The sequence below is a fragment of the Centrocercus urophasianus genome, unplaced genomic scaffold, assembly GCF_019232065.1.
Source record: "Centrocercus urophasianus isolate 14NV4802_14NV808 unplaced genomic scaffold, USGS_Curo_1.0 seq_19, whole genome shotgun sequence".
Taxonomy (NCBI): Eukaryota; Metazoa; Chordata; class Aves; order Galliformes; family Phasianidae; genus Centrocercus; species Centrocercus urophasianus.
Window position 1 is genome coordinate 14,294,780 of NW_024884744.1, and position 20,733 is coordinate 14,315,512.

General features: G+C 38.7%; 1 protein-coding gene across 1 annotated transcript in view; it reads left to right on the top strand.

Moving 5' to 3' along the window:
- The window catches only part of LOC122161617 (SPHK1 interactor, AKAP domain containing), a 53,626-nt gene extending 34,884 nt beyond the window's left edge, over positions 1-18,742 (top strand). Inside the window, exons 5-12 of the mRNA XM_042821182.1 lie at positions 560-694; positions 2,673-2,928; positions 3,205-6,916; positions 9,981-10,160; positions 11,991-12,077; positions 14,093-14,145; positions 14,245-14,429; positions 17,527-18,742. Coding sequence (XP_042677116.1) covers positions 560-694; positions 2,673-2,928; positions 3,205-6,916; positions 9,981-10,160; positions 11,991-12,077; positions 14,093-14,145; positions 14,245-14,429; positions 17,527-17,670 — 4,752 coding nt within the window. The 3' untranslated portion in view covers positions 17,671-18,742. The remainder of the gene's footprint in view (positions 1-559; positions 695-2,672; positions 2,929-3,204; positions 6,917-9,980; positions 10,161-11,990; positions 12,078-14,092; positions 14,146-14,244; positions 14,430-17,526) is intronic.
- The last annotated feature ends 1,991 nt before the right edge of the window (positions 18,743-20,733 follow it).

Below are 20,733 nucleotides of genomic sequence, written 5' to 3' on the forward strand. Positions count from 1 at the left end.
ATGAAAGGTCGTGCCCTCTGAAGCAGCAAAGTGCACAGTCCATCTATATTTTCAATGCTTTTGTTACTCCACATTTAGTATTGCTCTAGTTTGATTAGCTATTTTCAACTAAAATTTCCCTCTGGTTTCTTGCTTTTATGCCTGGAGGAAAATAAAGCTTTACTCTATTCTCCTTACCACAGTTACTGTCAAAACTGGAAAAGATTCAGTAACAGATACACTGTTCTCAGTCTCTCGAGAACTTTCTAGCAACACAAGGCAAAGCGTTTAGATGTGCAAAGACAATCAAGCTGTTCAATACATGACAGCATTAAGAAATGGCAGATTGTGCCACTGGAATGTTGGGCAGAATTTATGCTAACCCAGTGGTCATGGCCTGATGGCTGAAAAGAAGGAACGAGCATTTTAACACTACCAGTTCTACTTATGATGAACTCAAAGTAGCAAGTTGAAGCTTTTTGAAGGAATGCTGAAGTGCTATTTCATTTCTATATTTGTAGATATAATTATGCAACTCAGACTTCATTACCTGAGAGCAAAATTTCTTTTCATTCTACAGAAATTGATCAGCATCTCTCCAAACCTCCCTAAACTCATCAGTTCTATGAATGTACAACCACCAAAGGAAAACGAAATAGTCCTGCTGAGCGGATTAACATCAGGAAATCTTCAGGCTGATTATGAAGTTTCCCAGGTAGGAACCAAATCATCCTTTAGTAGAATATCACAGCTGTGAAGGAAGGAATTTGGAAACTGGAAAAAAAAAAAGAGAGTCCTTTCTGAGTGGACTGTATAGACGTTTAAAAACTGAGTGGGAGCTGGCAAACAAAAAAATAGATGTGACTACAAGAAATAAAGCATCTAAAGGGAGAGGACAAAGATGAGAGATCCCTCTAGATCCTGTGGATGTCTGGTTTGCAGCTGATAATGCTACAAGACATTAACAGCTGATAGGGAAAGGAGAAAGATGCAATACTGTTTCCGTACACAGAGCTGCATCAGGGCACAGCTCCTACAGCCTCCTGTTCAAGTGAAGTCGTGCTGCCTCCTGCTTTTTTGCCCAATCCATCTTGTCCCACACAGCCAAATCAAAAAAGAGCTCACAGTAGGACTTGAAGATCCTGGAGACTTCCCTAAGCCTCACTGTTACAGTGGAAAATATCAAGACACATTAACTATACCAGAGCTCATTTAGCTTCTGTCAATGTAAAAAATAATAATAATAAATGCATTAATTAAAACTTAACATTTAAAGGAGCTGAAAGAAAAGTTCTCATTCTAGCTCTTGCTATTGCCAGTGAAATTCTCCATATCTGAAATTGCAGGCCAGAAATTCCTCCTACAGGCACCATGAAGAAATGATAACATTTCTTTAAAAGCATTTCAACACACGATTTCCAGAGGCTTAACTCATTATAAGTCTTCCACTCTTTTCCATTTTTAACACCCTTTTTTTTTTTTTTTTAAATGTTCATGCCTACATGAAAAAGAATGAACAGTTCTTTGATAGTTTAGGTTGGGTTCTGATTTCATTAGTCTAAGTATGAATTGGGAAGAATTTCATTAGAATTGTAGAGATGTCCTGCAGTACAAAATTGTCTCAGCAAACTTCAAAGCAGTATGTAAACGCAGTTTTGTCTGCAGAAAAAAAAAAAAAGAAAAACAAAATTTAAGACTAACCTAAATTTGTTTTTGTTTTTTAAATGAGTAGAGGTTTTGTATTGAGGTGGGGTGAGATTTACTGGCTAGACAAGCAAATGCTGTGTTGATCCTCAGCTCTCCAGAGAATTTCATTTGTAAAGAGAGCTGCATCATTTTCATGGGGTTTCTTGAGTTAAGGCATGAAATTACAACCTGCAAAAAATTGGTTTTGCTTGACAGTGCATCCCACAGCACAAACATAGTGTCATGCAAAGAAATTAACAACTTAGTTTTGTGGTCATATAAACATCCAGCACTTCTGATATCCATAAAACAAGGATAACAAATTATTTTCCCTCAATTTCTTTTCCCACCTTCCTCCTTAATTGTACACCTTCACTGACAAAGATTTTTTTATGTATAGGTTCAACACGGTGCTTTCAATTGGAGGTTATACTGGTCTGAAGTAATAGGGCTTGGGGCAAATAAAGAACAAGAGGGAGAGGAAAATAAATTGCTATTTTTAAATAGTTCCTAAGGATACCTGAAGGCGACCTGCTCCTTATCTCACCAGCCAGTATGAACAAGGCTGCCTTGAGAACAAGCAAAGCAGCAGAAATTATCCTGAAAAGCAATTCATGTCCACAAACAATTCCCTCCAGAGAGAGGTAATAGTAGGTGGTGTGAGGGCTGTAGTAATGGTGTGTCCGGTAGCCAACTCCAACATAGCTAAAAGCAAGACTGTCATTAAATTAAGAGGCTGATTGAGAAAAAAAACTTGGTGATTTCAACAAAATAAGGGCACTCCTGTGATACAGCTGGGTTCTGTACTAAAATGCTTGTGTAACAGAAGTTGCCAATCCAAATGGTCTTATTTTGGCATATATGTAACTGCACACTGTGTTAGAATCTAAATGACAAATTGTATTGCATCTTTGCAACAGAACATTCCTGAGATTTTTCTAGAGGAAAGCATAAAGTAAGTTCTATTTTTTAATTAAATAACTCTTTGAGATTCTTTTCCCCTCTAGTGTCCTTGGCAAGCAGATGTCTGCCTGGTTCAGTGTGCAAGGGGAGACAGGAAGAACAGTGCAAGCTGCATCATCTTCGAAATAAACAAGTTTCTGATTGGGCTTGAGCTTGTTCAGGAGAGACAGCTGCAGATAGAAGCTCATGTCTCAAAGCCTGAGGACGACACAAACTGCTCAGTGTCCTCAATAGAAGAAGATTTCCTCACAGCATCTGAGCATCTCGAGGAGGAAAACGAGGCTGATGAATATAAAACTGGTAAAAGCAATGAGGCTGAGTGTAATTCTGCTATTGTTCATTGGCAGAACAGCCATGGCAATTGTTGCAGAAATTGCACTTCATGTTAATTTATGCTTGTATTTATATGTAATTTAGAAAAAGGATAGCCATTCATACTTTTAAATTGCAGTTCAGACAGAAGGATAATTGTTTGTATAGCAATTTTACAGAGCAGTAATGTATTAGTTACACAGCTATTTTTGTTTTAAAGATACAGGGTGCTCTGCAAAGACTAACATCTTACTTTTCTTTCAGCAGCCCATGAAAAAGTAAGTGTTTCAGAAGCATCTTCTGATGTCAGAAAAAATAAAGGAAAAGGATTTGAAAGTCTTCACTACAGAAAAGCCAGGTTGCCATTAATTCTTGAAGGGAATTGCATTAATGAAGATAATACAGCTAGTAAAGTCCCTGAAGCTGTGCATACTGTGGCAGAAGATGGCATCTCACAACCTGAAGATAAGCCAGAGCAGGACATCCTGTGTCAAAAGGAATTAGTGGGAAGAGCTACATCATCTCTCAGTACCGAGGATTCCTGCTCAGTGAGTGTATTAGATGCATCTTTAACCAAAATGGCTAAAGAAGAGCTGGGGCCTCTTTATGACACTACAGCAAAACCCAACAGTAAGGCAGAGGTAGAGGATTGTGCAGGTGTTAGGAAAAGCGACCCTCCCCTGCAAAACAAGCAAGCAGCTACAGGTCAGTATGCTACAAATTTAGCAGAATCTGTTCTGCAAGATGCATTCATTAGACTATCACAGTCTCAACCCACTTTCAGTGAGGAGGCTGCAGTCAGCATCTCCGTAGGAAGTTCCTGCAAGTCAAAAGATGCGTCTACTTCTCGATCATGGAATGAACTTCCAAAGATTGTCATAGTGCAGAGTCCAGACAGCAGTGAGAATGTGCCAGAGTGGCCAGGGTCTGCCTTCCCAAACCTGTGCCACTGGACTGAAACAGAAAGCTCTGAAGTTTCAGATTACTTTGAAGAAGACCATTCAAACAGACACAGCCAGAGTGCACTGGAGATGGCTCTGGCTTGTGCAGCAACTGTCATTGGAACCATTTCAAGTCCCCAAGCAGCAGAAAAATTCAGAAGGGATCAAGAAGCTGCAGACTCTAAAAGCGAAACAGGTGATAATGAAGATCTACACACAGATTCTTCACAGCTACTTGAAGACTGTACTAGCACAGAATATTCATTTCCATCTGCACTGTGTGGCATGACTCAAGTAGCGAGTGCTGTAGCAGTCTGTGGTCTGGGAGAAACAAAGGAAAAGAAGTACCCTGCAACTTCGAGTGGGCTGCTGTCTGCAGCTCAGACTTCTGCAGCCATTACTCTTCATTGTAGCATAGCTGTAGGAAGCAGCATGGAAAAGCTGAATGATAGCATTGCAGAGGCCCTTCTCAAAGAGGCATCAATAATTTTGACAAAACCCAATACATACAAAAATGTAGGGCATTTTATGGAATCCATAAATGGAAGAATTATTGAAACAGCAGCAAGGCCACGGATTCCACACTCCGATGAAGTAATCAGAGATGAACTGGCACAAAATTTATCCAATATTATTCTACGACATTCTATTGAAGAGGTCAGAAAGAAAAGAGAGCTACAGTCCTGTTCAGAAAGCAGCTCAAGTACACAAGACATTTTTATGGAGACTGCCAACGAGTTGCTTTTTAACGTGATATATTTCACTTGCAAGAAGATAAACGACATAAGACAAGTTGAAGAGTGTTCTCCTCTCTTTTCTGAAGGCCTGAAAGGCAAGAAGGTAACCAGAGTAGAAGAATGGCCAACACAGGCAACTGCATGTGAAACATCACACAGACCCCTTGATCATTCTGCTATTAAGCCATTTGGTACATCCTACAATGCTAGCAAAGACACTGAAAACAGTATCAACATGAAGAAAATTAGCATGAGAGATGCAAATAGCAATGAAAGTGCCACCCTGAATTCAGAGCTAACAAGTAAAGCTATTGGGCATAATGCACTTGTTGCAAAAACATCTCCCAAGAAAAGATACCTGAAAAGAACCACACGAGACTGTTACAAGTCCCCAAATCAGGGTAACATTCAGAAGAAGAGAGACTACAGATCATTTTCAAACAGAGAAAGTACCTTTGCAAACAATGAATGCAGGCATGGTGTTCAGGAGCAACTGTCTTCCAGTGTCGCCGTGAATGCAGAAAACCAGGCCAAACATAAGTGTGATGCTGTGCTAAGTGATGAAGTCCAAGTTAGCTTGTCTTTGTTAGGAAACCATGTCTTACTTCCTTCTCAACCTGCACTACAAGTGAAAAATTCAAGAGACAAATACTGTATAACAGATTTTGCAGAAGAATTGGCAGAAACAGTAGTCTCTATGGCAACAGAAATAGCTGCCATTTGTCTTGAAAATTCAAATGGAAAGCAGCCCTGGTTCTGTGCATGGAAGAGAGGCAATGAATATCTGGTGACCCAGAGTATATCATGCAGAACTATGAAAAGGAAAAAGGAAACCCATGCTAATGGCTCAGTTGTTCGGAAGCATAGGGCACCTCGACTTAGTGAGATCAAAAGAAAGACAGATGAGCATCCCGAGCTGAAGGAAAGGTTGATGAATCGAGTAGTAGATGAATCTATAAACCTGGAGGACACACCAGATTCTGTCAATATCTTTGCAAATGAAGTGGCTGCAAAGATCATGAACCTCACTGAACTCTCTGTGGTTGACAGCATCTGGCAAGGTCCAAACCATCCCAGGAACAGGCTGCACTGTGAAAGATGGAGCCGAGCCAAGGCGTCAAGCTGTGAGAGCATACCAGAGGAGGATACGGATTCCAAAGCCTCTGTCAATACTCTAGGCCTAATGAATGCCTTTGGTCAGCCTGTGAGCCAGACAAGTTCCGTCTCAAAGCAATCTAGTTGCGAAAGCATTACAGATGAGTTTTCAAGATTTATGGTGAACCAAATGGAAAACGAAGGAAGAGGCTTTGATTTATTACTAGATTATTATGCAGGAAAAAATGCAAACAACATCTTGACTTCTGCTTTGCAACAGGTTGCTAAGAAAAACGGTCATCTTAACGTACGACCAAGTTGCCCATCTAAGCAGTCCAGCACAGAAAGCATAACAGAAGAGTTTTACAGGTACATGCTGAAAGAAATAGAAAAGGAAAATAAAGATAATGCATCTTCCCCTCGGAATTCAAAGGACTGGTGTGGCAGTTTGCTACCACCCTCCCTGCGATCACCTTTTTGCTTTAGACAGTCCTCAGTGCCTGATGGCAGATCGTCAGGTTCTAGACTGACAGTTAACATCCCAGTCAAAGCAAATTCATTAGATGGATTTGCCCAGCATCACCAGGATTCCTTAAGTGTACAGCCAGTCAGTACAGTGGCTTCTTCAGGTCTTTGCAAGTCTGACTCATGCCTGTACCAAAGATGCAAGACTGACCAGATAACAGATATGTTGATTCATGAGACGTGGGCAAGCTCTATTGAATCTCTAATGCGCAAAAACAAAATCATAACAGATGAGGCAGAGGTTGCAGAGGCAGATCATTTTCACAGCGATTCCCCACCACATGTGCAACAGTATGCGAACAGACTGGCTGCAAATATTGTTGAAAGTGGTAAAAATTTAATTGTTGTCCAGCAGGATGCCTTTGATTCTGCAAGCCAAGAACACATGCTGGAAAGCAAACATCCCCAGAGTGCAACTCGGATTCAAGTAGAACCCAAAAGGGATCAAATAAATTTGGATGAACAGAAGGAGCACGTGAAGAACCCTGAATGCCTCCCTGCAGGTCAGCACAGGGAAGTGCCTTTAATTCAAATAGAAACTGATCAACGAGATGAGTCAGATAAAGACTCTGAGTCCTTAACTCTACATGAACTTTCTGAAAGGGAGCATCAAGGCAAGGAAAAGCCTCCAGAAGCTTATACTGGGAAGCACATGGTTTCCAGTACCCTACTGAATAGGTAGGTGACCAAACAACAAATCAGCACGTTGCTTTGGTGTTTAATTTCCCAGTGAAAATTAGTTTGGTGATGGCAGAAAGTAAGGGAAAAATCACCGTGGAAGAAATAACCAGAGTAGAATATCTCTACATATCCTCAAATTACATAAAAGCACCAAGTGTCACATCAGTACTAATTTGTGTAGCGAACATATGCTGAATATAACTGTGTTAAGGCTCTGAGGTTCAAAACTAATACTGTATTAATGAGCAAGTTTTCCCTAACAGATACCTAAGTCTTCCTTAAATCAAGACAGGACAGATTTAAAAAGTTGAACTTTCATTTAGCATTTGTTGATATCTCAATTTAAGAAAAAAGTTAAAAATTAGGGCAAACATGGAACAGAAGATAACTGAATAGGAGGTGAAGATCTCTACTGTGCTTATGTTACTGATGTTTTGTGTTCCTGGAAACACAACCAGACTTCAGAGAGCTTGAAGTTCAGCTTTGTGCTTGCAGTTTGGAAGAAAAATTAAAATTCTTTAACACAGGCAGAAAAAAAAAAAATAAAAATTAAAAGCACTCTTCAACTACCAGCCTTCAACTTCCTGGCCAGTATTCAAATAAAGGGTAAAATTTCATTTCAGGGAGTCCATACCATGGCCTACCACCCTCTTGTTACAGCTCTACTCCTGTTGAAGAATTTGCATCTTTGGTTAAGGCAGAGAGAGCACAGTGGAAATGCAGAAGATAGCTATGGATGTTGTGAGGTTAAGAACAAGACAGTCTCTCAAGACATTACCTATTTTTAACTGTACCTCTTAATCATATTTATTACTTAAACGGTAACTAAGCTGCCTATCACTTGGAGATTTTCAGCACCCCATTATCTCAGAGTGCTAGAAAGATGCTTGTGTTCAAAACCATTCTGACAAAACTCTACTTGAAGTGAGAAAGCACATACTTCTCTGTCTGTGGCAGCAATTAGGTGGATAATTACAACAGTCTAAATTCTTTCATACTGGCTCCCTCCCACTCACTTTCCTCTTCCTTCAAGTGTAACCTGCTTTTAAAATACATTTAGAAATCTGTCTATTTGAATCTGTTTGAAAATGGAGTTATTTCCTGCACAGTTTATGAGCCATTTACTAACATGCTCCTACAAGGTCGTTAGTCCCACAGAAATCTCACATGTGGGACCAAGCAGATCGAGTATTGTCTGCTTCCTGCCCTGTGTTAAATAGCCTCTAGGTAACACTGTCACCTTGCTGCTTGGCTGCTCGTGATGATGAGTTTTGTGTCCAAGAGATCAGGGATGACAGGTTAGGTTGTCCAAAAGATGATAACAACTTGATAGATCATAGACCCTCAGGCAGATGCACCCCCTTTCTCTCTATTCAGGAGGCTGCTTCTCTTTCATTAACACCCAGCATTAATGCAGCAACTTCTCAGTTGTCCCCACAGCAAGAGCACAGCAAAAGCACATATTGACAATGATCACATCTCACTATATTCTTAGTCAAGTTAATCACTTGCAATACAATGTTTGGGTTAATCTCTTCTTTTAACTGAAGTCAGGATGTTTGCTGACATCTACAGATAAAAGCCTAGAGAAATTGTCAGTTTAAGAGAGATACTCCAGAGCTACATAAAATTTTCTTTTAATTACAGAATTGCAAATGCAAACCCATAAATATAACAAAACTACAGTTTTGCTTTAGCTATTACTCTGGTGCAGCAGTGATTCATTATTTATATTCCAAGAGAAGAGATGCTTCTTTTAATTATTAAATATTTTTCTGCCTGCATAACAAAAGACACCTGGTAAATCTTCCAATATCCAGTTTGCCTCTGAAAAGTTACCTTAACTATATTTTTATATAGATATATAATTTTACATTTGTGTCATATAAATATGCACGTGTGTGACAAACACATCAAGCGTGTAGAATTAGAAGGCATTTTTCCTATGTTCTCCAAATTCAGTACTGGAAAATACTTTTCCACAGTGAAAATATTTTTCACTTTGTTTTACTTTTTAGCTTCCTATAAACAGTCTGAATGTTGTCTTTCCTGTATTGCTTTAAAACAGCTGACTTTGAAATGCGTTGAGTAAAAAAAAAAAAAAAAAAAATCTGCATGTTTCTGCTGTATTTAAATAAATCAAAATGCATTTCAAGCAATTCAGAAGAACATACACAGAATAGAAATGAGAGTCTTTTAGAAGGTAACATTATCAGTGAAGATGCTGCACAAAATATTCTTCATGTAAACTTGAGTGAGGGTTAAAACAAAGGTATCACAGTAGAATGATCCAATCAGAGATCCTGCAGAGCTCAGAAAAGATGAAGTTGGATCCATCTAGTTGCTATTTTAATTCTGAACTGGATAATATTTTTGTCTTCTATTATATTCCATACTTTTATGATTATAACAATTCTGAATTTCTTGTGCATATATAGCACATTTCTACTTTTGTCATACACCAGTTACTGGAGGATAAAGTCTGAACATACTATACAGAACTCAGTGCAGAACCTCAAGTGCTAATAACTAAAGCTGGCATTAGAAAAGCAGGCAAGGATACCACATTCCTGACTTTATCCTCAATTATACCTCCCCAGCTGAAAAATATTCATGAGTGTACATATAACTAATTTTAATTAGTGGTCCAATAGAAATAAAAGATCCCATTACACAAGCAAAAAACCTTGGCAACATATGCTGTCATTATGCTCTAGTGCTTAACCCCCATATTTCAAACACTGATTGGCTGAAGGACATTAAGATCTAAACTGTAAGCAGTTCTTTCTGTAAGATTAAACCTTTCCTATTCATATTGCAGTACAGGGCTTACTTAGTTTTGTGTTAGTTTATAGCACTTGTAGGAAGACCATTTTTAAAGAGCATTCCCAACCATGTGTTCAACTAGAGTTCATGTAAGAATTGTCTAGACAATTGAATTTGTCTAGCCTCTTGCATCTGCACAGTTTATGCACCTTGGTTAAACTGAATGAGGAGCATTACCTGAAGATTGGCAGTACCAGTTTTCCTGTATTACCATTATTCCTTGCCACCCTACCAGCAAAAGCACTCAGAGCAAACCAGATGCTGAAATCACAGGAGAGACAAAAGCAGCTGAAGAATTTCCAGTACACCTCAGCAGCAGTGAAGAAAGCACTGGCAGCTGGTCCCAGCTAGCCAATGATGAAGACAATCCTGACGACACAAGTAGCTACTTACAACTCAGCGAACGATCTCTGAGGTACGAATACTGTCTATTCTTAGTATGCATTATACTTCAATCAATCAAGCCTATGACTTGATTAGCATGTGTCAGGAATGAGGAGTAATAGCTCAAGATTTACTGAGAATACTATAAAGGAAGATCAGATGATGAAAAAAGCAGCCATATCCTGATTTTAAACCAAGTCTTTGTATCGGTAAGCAATTAGATTGAGTCAATGAAAGCACGTTCTTGCTAAACCCTGTGCAAGTGCCTCAGTCCTACAGTGAAGGGCCACCAAATAAACTAATTGTTGTGGCCTTTCCTTTGCTTTATTTGCTACTATTTCCACAATGCTTATCATGGCATCTGCTTAGCTGAGACTGCTGTTCCCAGCAAGTATCTGTGCAGTTAGGGAACAAGTAGCACCCTGATCTGCATAGACCAGCATGGGGAACAGCTTGAAAGAGAAGGGCTGAACTTGCCCTGAGTAGGCATGAATTCCAGTGCCCCTATTGCACTGTACTGTGTTCCTCCTTAAGTCAGGATGTGGTTAAAGATGTTACATGTACTCCAAGGACTAGATAAAGCGATGTTAGTTTGACTTCACAAACTTCCACAACTTCAAATTGAGCAAGGTCTTTTCTTCACACGATCTTAAATTACATTTTTAAATACTCTCAAGTAATTACATCTTTCCTGTGGATATTAAGGCAGAAAGAAGAGAAGAGAGTATGGTAATGAAGCAAGAAAAAGGAAGTCTGTTAGAAATCACTGTTGGCTAGCAGGAAAAATACTGAACAAAGCATGTCTGTCAGTATGAGTGAACATTTATCTCATTATTCTAGTATCAATCCTTTGACAATATCAGGTTATAGAGAGGTAATGCATTGTGCCTTTTACCTCATTGAAACAAAGTGTTACAACAAACCTGAACACGTGGCATTCTGATACTGACTCAAAAACCTGATAGAGAAAAGAACTGTCTGGTCAATCCCTCAGATGTAAGGAAAAACACTTAGTTTCTTTTCTAAAATAAATTAAGTGGCAAGGCTTACTTAACACACAGAACAAACTGGTTCTATTTGATAGCAAATTCACAACCTGTTTTTCAGACTACATATTATGACTACATAAACATTCACTGTCAAGTTTATAGCAATGTTATAAAGCAAACATACTGTTTTTCCCCCAGATACTCTCAGTTGTTTTACTTCAACTTTGTGAAGTAGTTAAAGAATGCTTCAAGGTAGTAATTGTCCCAGGTAGCACTGGCTTTAAAATTGAAAGTCTTTCAGAGTAGCCAGAACCCTAAGGGATTGTCACTGTACCTGTGGGTTCCATCAGATCCCGAATAGTATTTGGGATAGGATGTAATATACTGAAACAGATGCAGCACAGGATCACCCAACAGGTAAGTAGTATGATAAGCAACCTTGGCGTGTGCGCACACACACACGTGCCCTCCCATTCCTTGACATAACCCTCAATTTTCAGAGGTATCTGAATCTCTGAAGGTTTTTCCAGGACACCTCTGTACGTGGTAATCTTTCTTTTCATTTCAGTGGCACATGCAAACTGTTTTCCTGTTTGATTCCAAATGCTCATTGCATAAGCCATTCACAAGAAGATAGCCTACTATTATTTATTTTCAGTTCACAACATTACTTTGCTACATGATCTGCCTAGAGCTATTTTAATAAAACCTCATTACTTTAAACATATTAGCATGGTTCATTCTGAGAACCACTTGATGAGCACAGTTGTGTTTAGAACGTGGGACAGACTCCTCACCTTCTACAGAAAAATAATGCATGGAGATATGTTCAGTGAAGCTTGGCACTAATATTTAAACTTTTGCTTTGTCAGCAATGGCAACAGCAGTACAACTAGCAGTCTTGGCATTATGGACCTGGAAATTTATCAGGAAAACATGCCACCTTCTCCTATGATTAAGTAAGTAGTCACTGAAGTGAGATTTGATGTTTAGACTAATTTTAACTGCAAATCGTTTACACCATCTAAGATGTGCCAAGCCCTGCTTTGCACCTGCTGCTTAGCCTACCATTAGTTTCAGAAAGGTACACATGCAGGTGTCTGTGGAGTGTGACAGCATTAGGCAGTGAAAGATTACAGGAAAAGCCACCCAGGTGGACGGATCTCTCAAAAGAACACAAATCCATCAGCTGTTCTACCTAGAGGAGAACTTTCTATCTTCTGGGTATCTATTTTACATTGTGTGAACTTTCTTATCTGAGTAACTTAAAGTATTGTCAAAGCTTTAATAGAACAGCTATTAAGATCAAGTAAATAAGGATCAATTGAATTGAAAAAGAAAAGAAAGATACTCTTGGAAAAATGCTAGTATTATGTCTTCAGTGTTTTTCTGAGCATATTTCTACTGAGCACGCAATAAAATTGTCAAGAGATGTGCAAGTATCTGCCTAAAGAATCTAAGACCCTGGGAAAAGGTGTGACCAGCCAGCTGGTAAATGTCATGATGCAGACAGGGCACAGCCACTGTAGAAGCACGTGGACTGTACATCACACATTGAATACAGGAACTTTGACATCAGATCTTCACAGTTACCAGAATATCCTACAACAAGCTACCTTGCTTTTGAGAGGCTCTTTTCTGTAAGAAATCCGGGTGTTTGTATTTTCACTGCATGCATTCTCTCTGAGCTACCAATTAGGACTCTAACCATATCAAAACTTTCACATCTCAACATTAGGCAGAGGCACTTCCTATATGAATTCCTAATGTTGACCCAATTGGTCTCCTTTGTAAAGACTACAGGGATACATAACCGATTCCCCATTAGCTTGCAGTGGCTACTTTCAAGCATTAGCCAACAGGGTTGAGATCCTGGCAGAACAGATGTTGTGGAGAACAGCACCACCACTTGGAGCAATTTGTCCTCACCCAAATCAAAGTCATGGTACAGAACTCAAATGCTACTCAAATAGAAAGCTGAAAAAAAAATCTGATGGGAAAGATGCTGTTAGGCAGCTACAATTCTAAATCATGACAAAATATACATTGCATGCTGCCATTTTATTCTTTCACATCTGTAGTAACTTATATCTGATCTTGATCCTTTGAAGCCTTAGGGAAGATTGTGACAGCTTTGTGGAAGAGGGTGGTAAGTGTAGTGTCTCCCATGTGGGAGACAAAGCCTTACACTGGTGTTGTTCTTGGTTGAGGACAGGATGGGATAGTCCAGAAATGCGTAAGCTATCCCTCCAGAAGCAAGGGAACAACTACCACAATTATAGCTTCAAACCTGAACTTACAGGTTCCTACTAGATGTGTACGAGCATGGGCATTATATTCAGAAATGAAAACTGAAGCAGTGAAAGCATACCTGAATTTTGTTTCCTATAGTTTAACAAGAACAGTGGAACATGAGCAGCAATAGTCTTTTGAGTTTTTTTTTGCAACATGAAACAGAATTTGATTATCCAAACAGATAATATATTTTAAAAGAGCAGTAGCTGAAGTCATCAGTAGTTTGTGTTTAACTTTGAAAAACGCAACTAGAAAGCAAGACTTTTTTGAGTTTCACCCAAGGAGTATAGCACTGAAAAATGCAGACATGGCAAATTCAGTATTTTCCCACAGCTTATTAGAAAGGTTATGAGACCTGCTGTGTCTTACCATGATGTCATCTTCAAATAACATCAAAGGAAATACACAGACTCTGATAAAACACAGTACATATTGCAACCAGTATAAGTATTTCACCACATTACAGGAAAAGCACTGCAAGTTCCTTGTTTTTTCTTGACTTACAAATTAAACTACTGTAACATTAGGCATTTTATCACATAATACACATCATCCTGCATAACTTTTTTCTTGCAGTTTTCTAGGTCTTACACTGGGGGAGAACTTTAACCATTGTGAAGGAATGTTATAGAATGTTCCTAACTATCACTAACAAGCCCTGTTGTTTTTTGTTCCTAAGTGACTTAGCAGAAGAAAAGGTTTTCCTTAAAGAACAGACAGATAATACAGAGGGTAAGTTGAACCATTTCAATTACAACATACAATTTGAAGTTAAAAAAAAAAAAAAAAAAAAAAAAAATTGCATAATAACTGTTGAGATTGTTTTTCCAGAAAGTACTTCTGGGCTCTCAGTGGGAACAGCCAATTATCAGAAAGAACTCCTGGTGATTAATTTTGACCTGGAACCAGAATGCCCCAACGCAGAGCTGCGAGCCACCCTACAGTGGATAGCTGCTTCTGAACTTGGAATCCCAACCATCTATTTTAAAAAATCTCAGGAAAACAGAATTGAAAAGGTAGTTTTTACAGAATTGGACATATTGCTATTTCATTTTGGTCACAGTAGCAACACTCTGCTCACAAAGAACAAAATTGCCCCTAACAGGTTCTTGGTGATAGCAAATAAAGTATTCATGAGTAGGCCAACAGTCATATACAGAAGGAAAAGTCAAACTCACCCAACAGGCAAAGGGATCTGTGACACTACTCCTCAGGAAGCAGCATAGGTCCAAGGGATGCTTTTCCCTCAGTGGCTGACCCTTACATGATCCCAAGCTGACTCCACCCTGGCTCTACCCCTGCTGATGTGTAGGGAACACAGGTGCAAACGACTTGCTTGTGCTCCCTGCGCCAGCCACACCCCTTCACCAGGTGCTCAATCAGCAGTTCGAGCCATGATCCAACAGTTCCCCTGCCAGCAATTGACTTAGTGAAGTTGCTGAGCTTAGAAGCAGATGTGAAGTCTTCCTCACAGCAAGATGGGAATACTACTGCTTGCTATAGAAAGAGAGGATTAAATACATCGAGATATAAGGTTCATAGAATTGTAGAATCATAGAATGGCTTGAGTTGGAAGGGACCTTAGAGCACATACAGTTTCAACTCCCCCCTCTTGTGTGCTGGCTGCCCCCCAGCAGCTCAGGCTGCCCAGGGGCCCATCCAGTGTGGCCTTGAGAACCACCAGGGATGGGGCACCCACAGCTCTCTGGGCAGCAGTGCGAGGGCTCACCACACTCTCAGGAAGAGATTTCTTTCTAATGTCTAATCAGTAGCTGCCTTCTTTTAATTTAAAACCATCCTTGTCCTACACTCCCTGATAGACTCCCTTCCCATCTCTCATTCCTCTCCATCTTTCCATGGTTGCATCTGAAGGATTCCAGACAGTTTATACGGAGTTTAAACACATATCTGCAACAAAACAAAACAGAACAAAAAAAACAACCCACAACCATTTGATTGCAGACATCATATACACAAAGTTCTGCAATTCAGAGCCTACTAGCAACAAGAAACAATTATGACTTAATACATGAGTTGTACTTAAGATTTAAAGCTTTGAAATTCCCCAGTCCTTCTACAGGCTCTGCCTCACCTACTGTTCTGATCATGGCAACCTCAGGCAATTAGGAACTTGTTTCTGGCTATCTGACAGGTTTACATTTGAGGTACAGCAGGGCCTGACACTTCGATTTGCAATTAGGTGAGAACTGCTGTGGCCAAATGCACTGCCTTTACCATTGCTTTGTGCTGGTAGAAAGCAATTGCAGTTCAGTGAGAAAAGTGTATTGCTCAAACGTTCAGAAGAGACTAAATGCAAGATAAAGATAATCTGTGCTAGATTGGGCTCAGTATCTCACATAACGAGATCTCATGGCATCTGCATCAGAGTTAGTTGAAGAGAACAGGAAGGATGGACCATCTGTATAGGTATATTGTTACATTATTCCCAGCCAGAGAGAGAGTTTAGCAAGGGTGGTGACCAACTAGCATTTTTGGCAGACGAATATTTGTGATCATACATCTCTTTCTTGGAAAATCAGACTGTTTCGGATCATTGTATAAAAATTGTGAAGCATCTTCCCTGTCTCAGCTACAACAAAAGAAAAAAGTTATGTGTATCAGTACACTTTAGCTCCTATACAGATGTAGCTTAGTCTCCACTAATCTTCATTCTGAATGCAAAAGTTTGTTTTCAGGCAGAGACAGACCAGAACTGAGAAACACCGAGTTATTAGTCCAAGGTAGGACACACAGAGATAAAAACCAAAATGGCCACAAGAAATGAAGACTGTTTCTGAATAATTAATGCTCACTGGAGACACCATGAAACACCACCTTCAGCATTTCAGGAATGACAAAAATTGCCTCCTTTCCAAGTTCAGCAAGATAGCTCAATCCATAAGGCTTACAAAAAGTGTCACAGTATACAAAACAATTAATGAAAAGAGTATTATAAATCAGTATTTTCATCTTTTAAAATAATGTCTATGAGAAGATCATTTCGAGTAGCAGAGATATTGTTTGATTTTCTTGAGTACTTGCATTTGGCTATCATAAACATAATTTAAAATGCATTCAGCAGCCACCATCCAAATTGCATCTAATTAAAGAAACAGCTGTCAGCTTTACCCATGTGCTTTGGCAAACAGTTAATTCAATTGCAGGAATACACTAGAGAATAATGAAGCACATTCTGCCTACAACAGCGCTCTTGGAAATAACTGTGCCTATTAAATATTGTTGAAATACATATTAAAAGTTTAGGTTTCGGTATGTAAATAGCAAACAGCTACACTAACTGGAGACACCATATTTTCTTGGGTTGTTTAAATGTAAAAGTTGTGAGCCAATTAGATATTGATTGTGAAATTCAAGGAAATGAAAAGCTTTGATTTTCATTTATATGCTAGAGGAAAAATCAGACCAGATGTATGACACTGTAAAGAACAAAGTGGACAAAATTCAGAATTCCTTACAGCTGCTTAAGAATATATATTTAACTTGGTTTAGAGGCAAAGAAAAAAAAAAATGCAAATGCATATCCTTATGGTGATTCAGCCACAATTGTAACAAAAGATTTAATGTGACAGAAGCTTACCCAGAAATCCTTCTAACCGGTAATATGTGAATATTAAGATGTGGGATGGATATGTGAAAATGCAGAAACTTAAATATAACTCAAAATATAACCAGTGTAATGAAGGATTCTTTTTCTTTATAAAATGGATAGCCACAGTTTCATTTTGACTGTGAGATGTTGATAACAAGGAAACTTGTGATTCTTTAGCAAGCTTACTTTCACAGTTCTCCATCTAATTGCAAAAAAATAGGAAATAATTGATGAGAAGAACTGATTGAGAAAACGTCATGAAATCTGATCAGTCTCTGAGGAACAGTGGAATTTCAGAAATGAAGTTCTCAGTGTGCTATAAGTAGAAAGAGCCCTAATGTTACCCTTTTGTTACCGTGCATCCACTCTGTGATACAGCAGCGCACTTACAAAGCATTGCTTCACAGCAGTTTGTATGTGTTTGTTTAACACCTCAACAAAATGTTAGCCAAATGCTAAGTGGTGGTGTTACTTTTTTTTGTTTGGTTTCTCCTTCAATTTAGTTTTTAGATGTTGTGCAGCTAGTTCAACGGAAGTCCTGGAAAGTGGGAGACATCTTTCATGCTGTGGTGCAGTACTGCAAGCTCAGTGAGGAGAGCAAAGAGAAGACACCAAGCCTGTTCGATTGGCTCCTTGAACTGGGTTAGGAACAATTGCCTGTTCCACTTCTTCGTTTTAATCCAGCTTAAGTAAGCAGTGGTTTGTGTAACACTGATTTCCAAACATCACCAAATAAAATGAGCAAAGATATACAAACTACAGAAACAGCACCTGTCTGTTCCACAACTGCACTGAGCAGAGTTGAAACCAAGGTGTATTTTATCCTTCTGTATCCTGAGGGATGCTTGACATATTGTGCTGTAGGATGTACTGTGCTAGAAAAAGATGGATTTATTAGCTTTCTGAATTAATGGACTTAATTTACTTAACGAATTAAGTAAAACTTAATTGAATTTCTAATACATTCCATTTTCATCAATTTGATTAAATCAATCAGCTGAAACAGGATGGTATACTAACATTCATTTTTAAAACAATACTAATGTAATACAGTTTTAACTTTTAGAACCTGAGTGTGTTCCAGGATGCACAGAGAAAACCATGCCCTTCAATAAATAAAACAAACATTTTAAAAGAAGTCTCCACAGTCCTCTGAGAGGTAAAAACTTGTGAACTCATCAGATCTTTGAAGTCAAAAAACAGAACAAGAAGCTGCTGAAAACACATTTCACTTTCTTTCCATGTGATCATTTCAGCCCTATAGCTGGTTCCCATTCCTGTCTTTTCCTCAAGAGAGTACAAATCTCAATTAGTACCCTTAAAAAGCCTCCTTTCTTTACACTCGCAGGCAGTGCAGTTCAGTACAGCTATGCTTGGTATGTCCCCAAGTACAGCTCTGCGAGTCAGGGTAGTGGGTTCCTAAAGCCCTGTCCCCACCAGGTGACCTCGGGCGAGTCACATCACCTCTGTGCCTCAGTGTCCCTGTCCAGTAAGAGGGAGCGATGATACGGAATGTGTTATGTGAAGCGTTTCTGTTTAAAGCACTCAGTAACGTGCTGTGTGTCGGTTAGAATACTGAAAAGAAATACTAAGTTTAATCAAGTAAATTGTTAATAAGGTGAAGAAAGACATATCTAAAAAGAGTGCTGTCTTGAAATAAAAATCTTCATTTTTGTAATTTTCAAAAATTCAAAACAATTGCTACAATTTCAGCACATGCCTGTTCATTTTGGATATGTGTTGGACTATGTATGATAGTCCACATTACGATGACATTTATATAACTGTTTGATAAGATATCCTATGATATCTTCTCACTGAGATGATGTTAGGTATCGCACTCAGTGATACTCTCTTCACTCTGCCAAAGAGATTGGCTTTGAATTTAAAGGTAAACATAACTTATCGCATCAAAGCTCTTCTGTGATTTGTTTCTTTGAAAATCTTTATATTTTGCTTCTCCCTTCTTAAATAGCATAATAGAAAGCCTGCCTGCCTTTCCAAATCAAATATTTAAGAGATATTTTATTTTCCATATAATAGTATATGCTTCTATAATATTTTTGGGAGGTGGGGTGAAAAGAAGAAAACTATCCTTTTGCACTAAATATTTTTGAAGATTTTGAAGTAGTTTTAAGTAATTTATGAAAAAAGAGCCATATTATTCTCAATTTTATCTTTAAAACCATTGCTAAATTTGCATGATTTCATCACTCATTTGTTAAGAAATACAGACTGTCGGTGAAACCTATTACAGAACATTAAATAACATCTACATCTCTGCAATATATGAAGTCAGTGGAGGTCTCTTTGCTGTCAAGATAAAGGTCAGTTTGTTGCATCTACTCAACCTAACTGCACTACTGGGGCCCATTCCTAGAAACTGCTGAGCATCTGCAGCTCATGCTAACACGAGTGGTAACAGTGAATGCTCAGCATTTCCAAGGCTGAAAGTTAGTAAAAAGCACTGGGCATTGTAAAGTGCTTTGATAGAGCCAATAAATGGGAAAGTGTATTTATTTTTAAGCAGATACAGTTAGTTGTCAGTATATAAGTTTTTGCTGTGGTAGAATAAATGTTTACTTATCCTACAAAGCACAAATATCATGACTGAGTTGTGTGATGCAGTTTTCTCTGTACAGTAGTTCTCAATGTTGCAATTTGTTCGGAAATAAATTTATGTTCTGACATGTGCTGTCTTTACCTTTCTAAAAATATTTGACCAATTATTGTCACATCATCCCCGTAGCTTGTCACAGCAATGCTTCTGAATGAAAAATCTGATCCCTGGCCATAACTGAGCAAGTCAGAGCTCTGGCTTTCCCCACATTCCACTATTCAGGTGGTACAACATTTATTACTATCACTATTACACATTCAGTGCAGAGAATTAACTCCAGAGTAAGTGATATTCTCAATCCTTATTATTGCTTATCTGGCCTGCTTTCAATAACTGCTAAAGTAGGCAGGGAAATGGGGGAAGCAGACATTAAGGACTTTCTTCTGTTTATTGGTTTGCACAAATATTTACACTCCTGATGTCTATTGAGAAGGTATTCCTGATGGTAAACAGAAAAGGAAACCAACAGCTGACTTAGCAGAGTAAATCAGAACCCGAGTTGTTCATGATTAAAAAATGCTGAAACCCTATTATGCTTAGGAGATACCTGGCCTCCCACCTCGCAGGGAGCAGAATCTGGCCTGTAAATACATGAATTCAAACACAGGATATAAATGTGATAAAAATTGTCACCTGTTAACATCTGTCCTATTAAATTCAGCAGACCACTATTCTGGAGAGGCTGAATTAACTGCTTTTCTAGTCCAGTTTCACAAAGAGCTGCATAACGTGAGAATAAGAATTTCACCATAAATCCTACACTCTGACTTTTCAAATGTCATTATAAAACAACAACAGAACCCCACTCCATTGAAGTCAAGAGCCCACATAAGTTACTTAATAAGTTTGGGGAGAATCCAACTGAGAAGGAAAGCACACAGACAGTGGCCAAATAAATAACTCAAGCCAGTGTTGTTCCTAAGCCTTCAGTTCGTGTAAAGAAACTTTAGTTTTTCAAACCCGCTCTGAAGGCACTGCCATCACTAGGAAAGTAGCTTGCAGCCATCAAGCATTTAGCAGGACAGACAATTATATTAGACAGGTGGACTGTCAAACTAATTATATAGCATTTGTGATGAAGGCAAGTCTG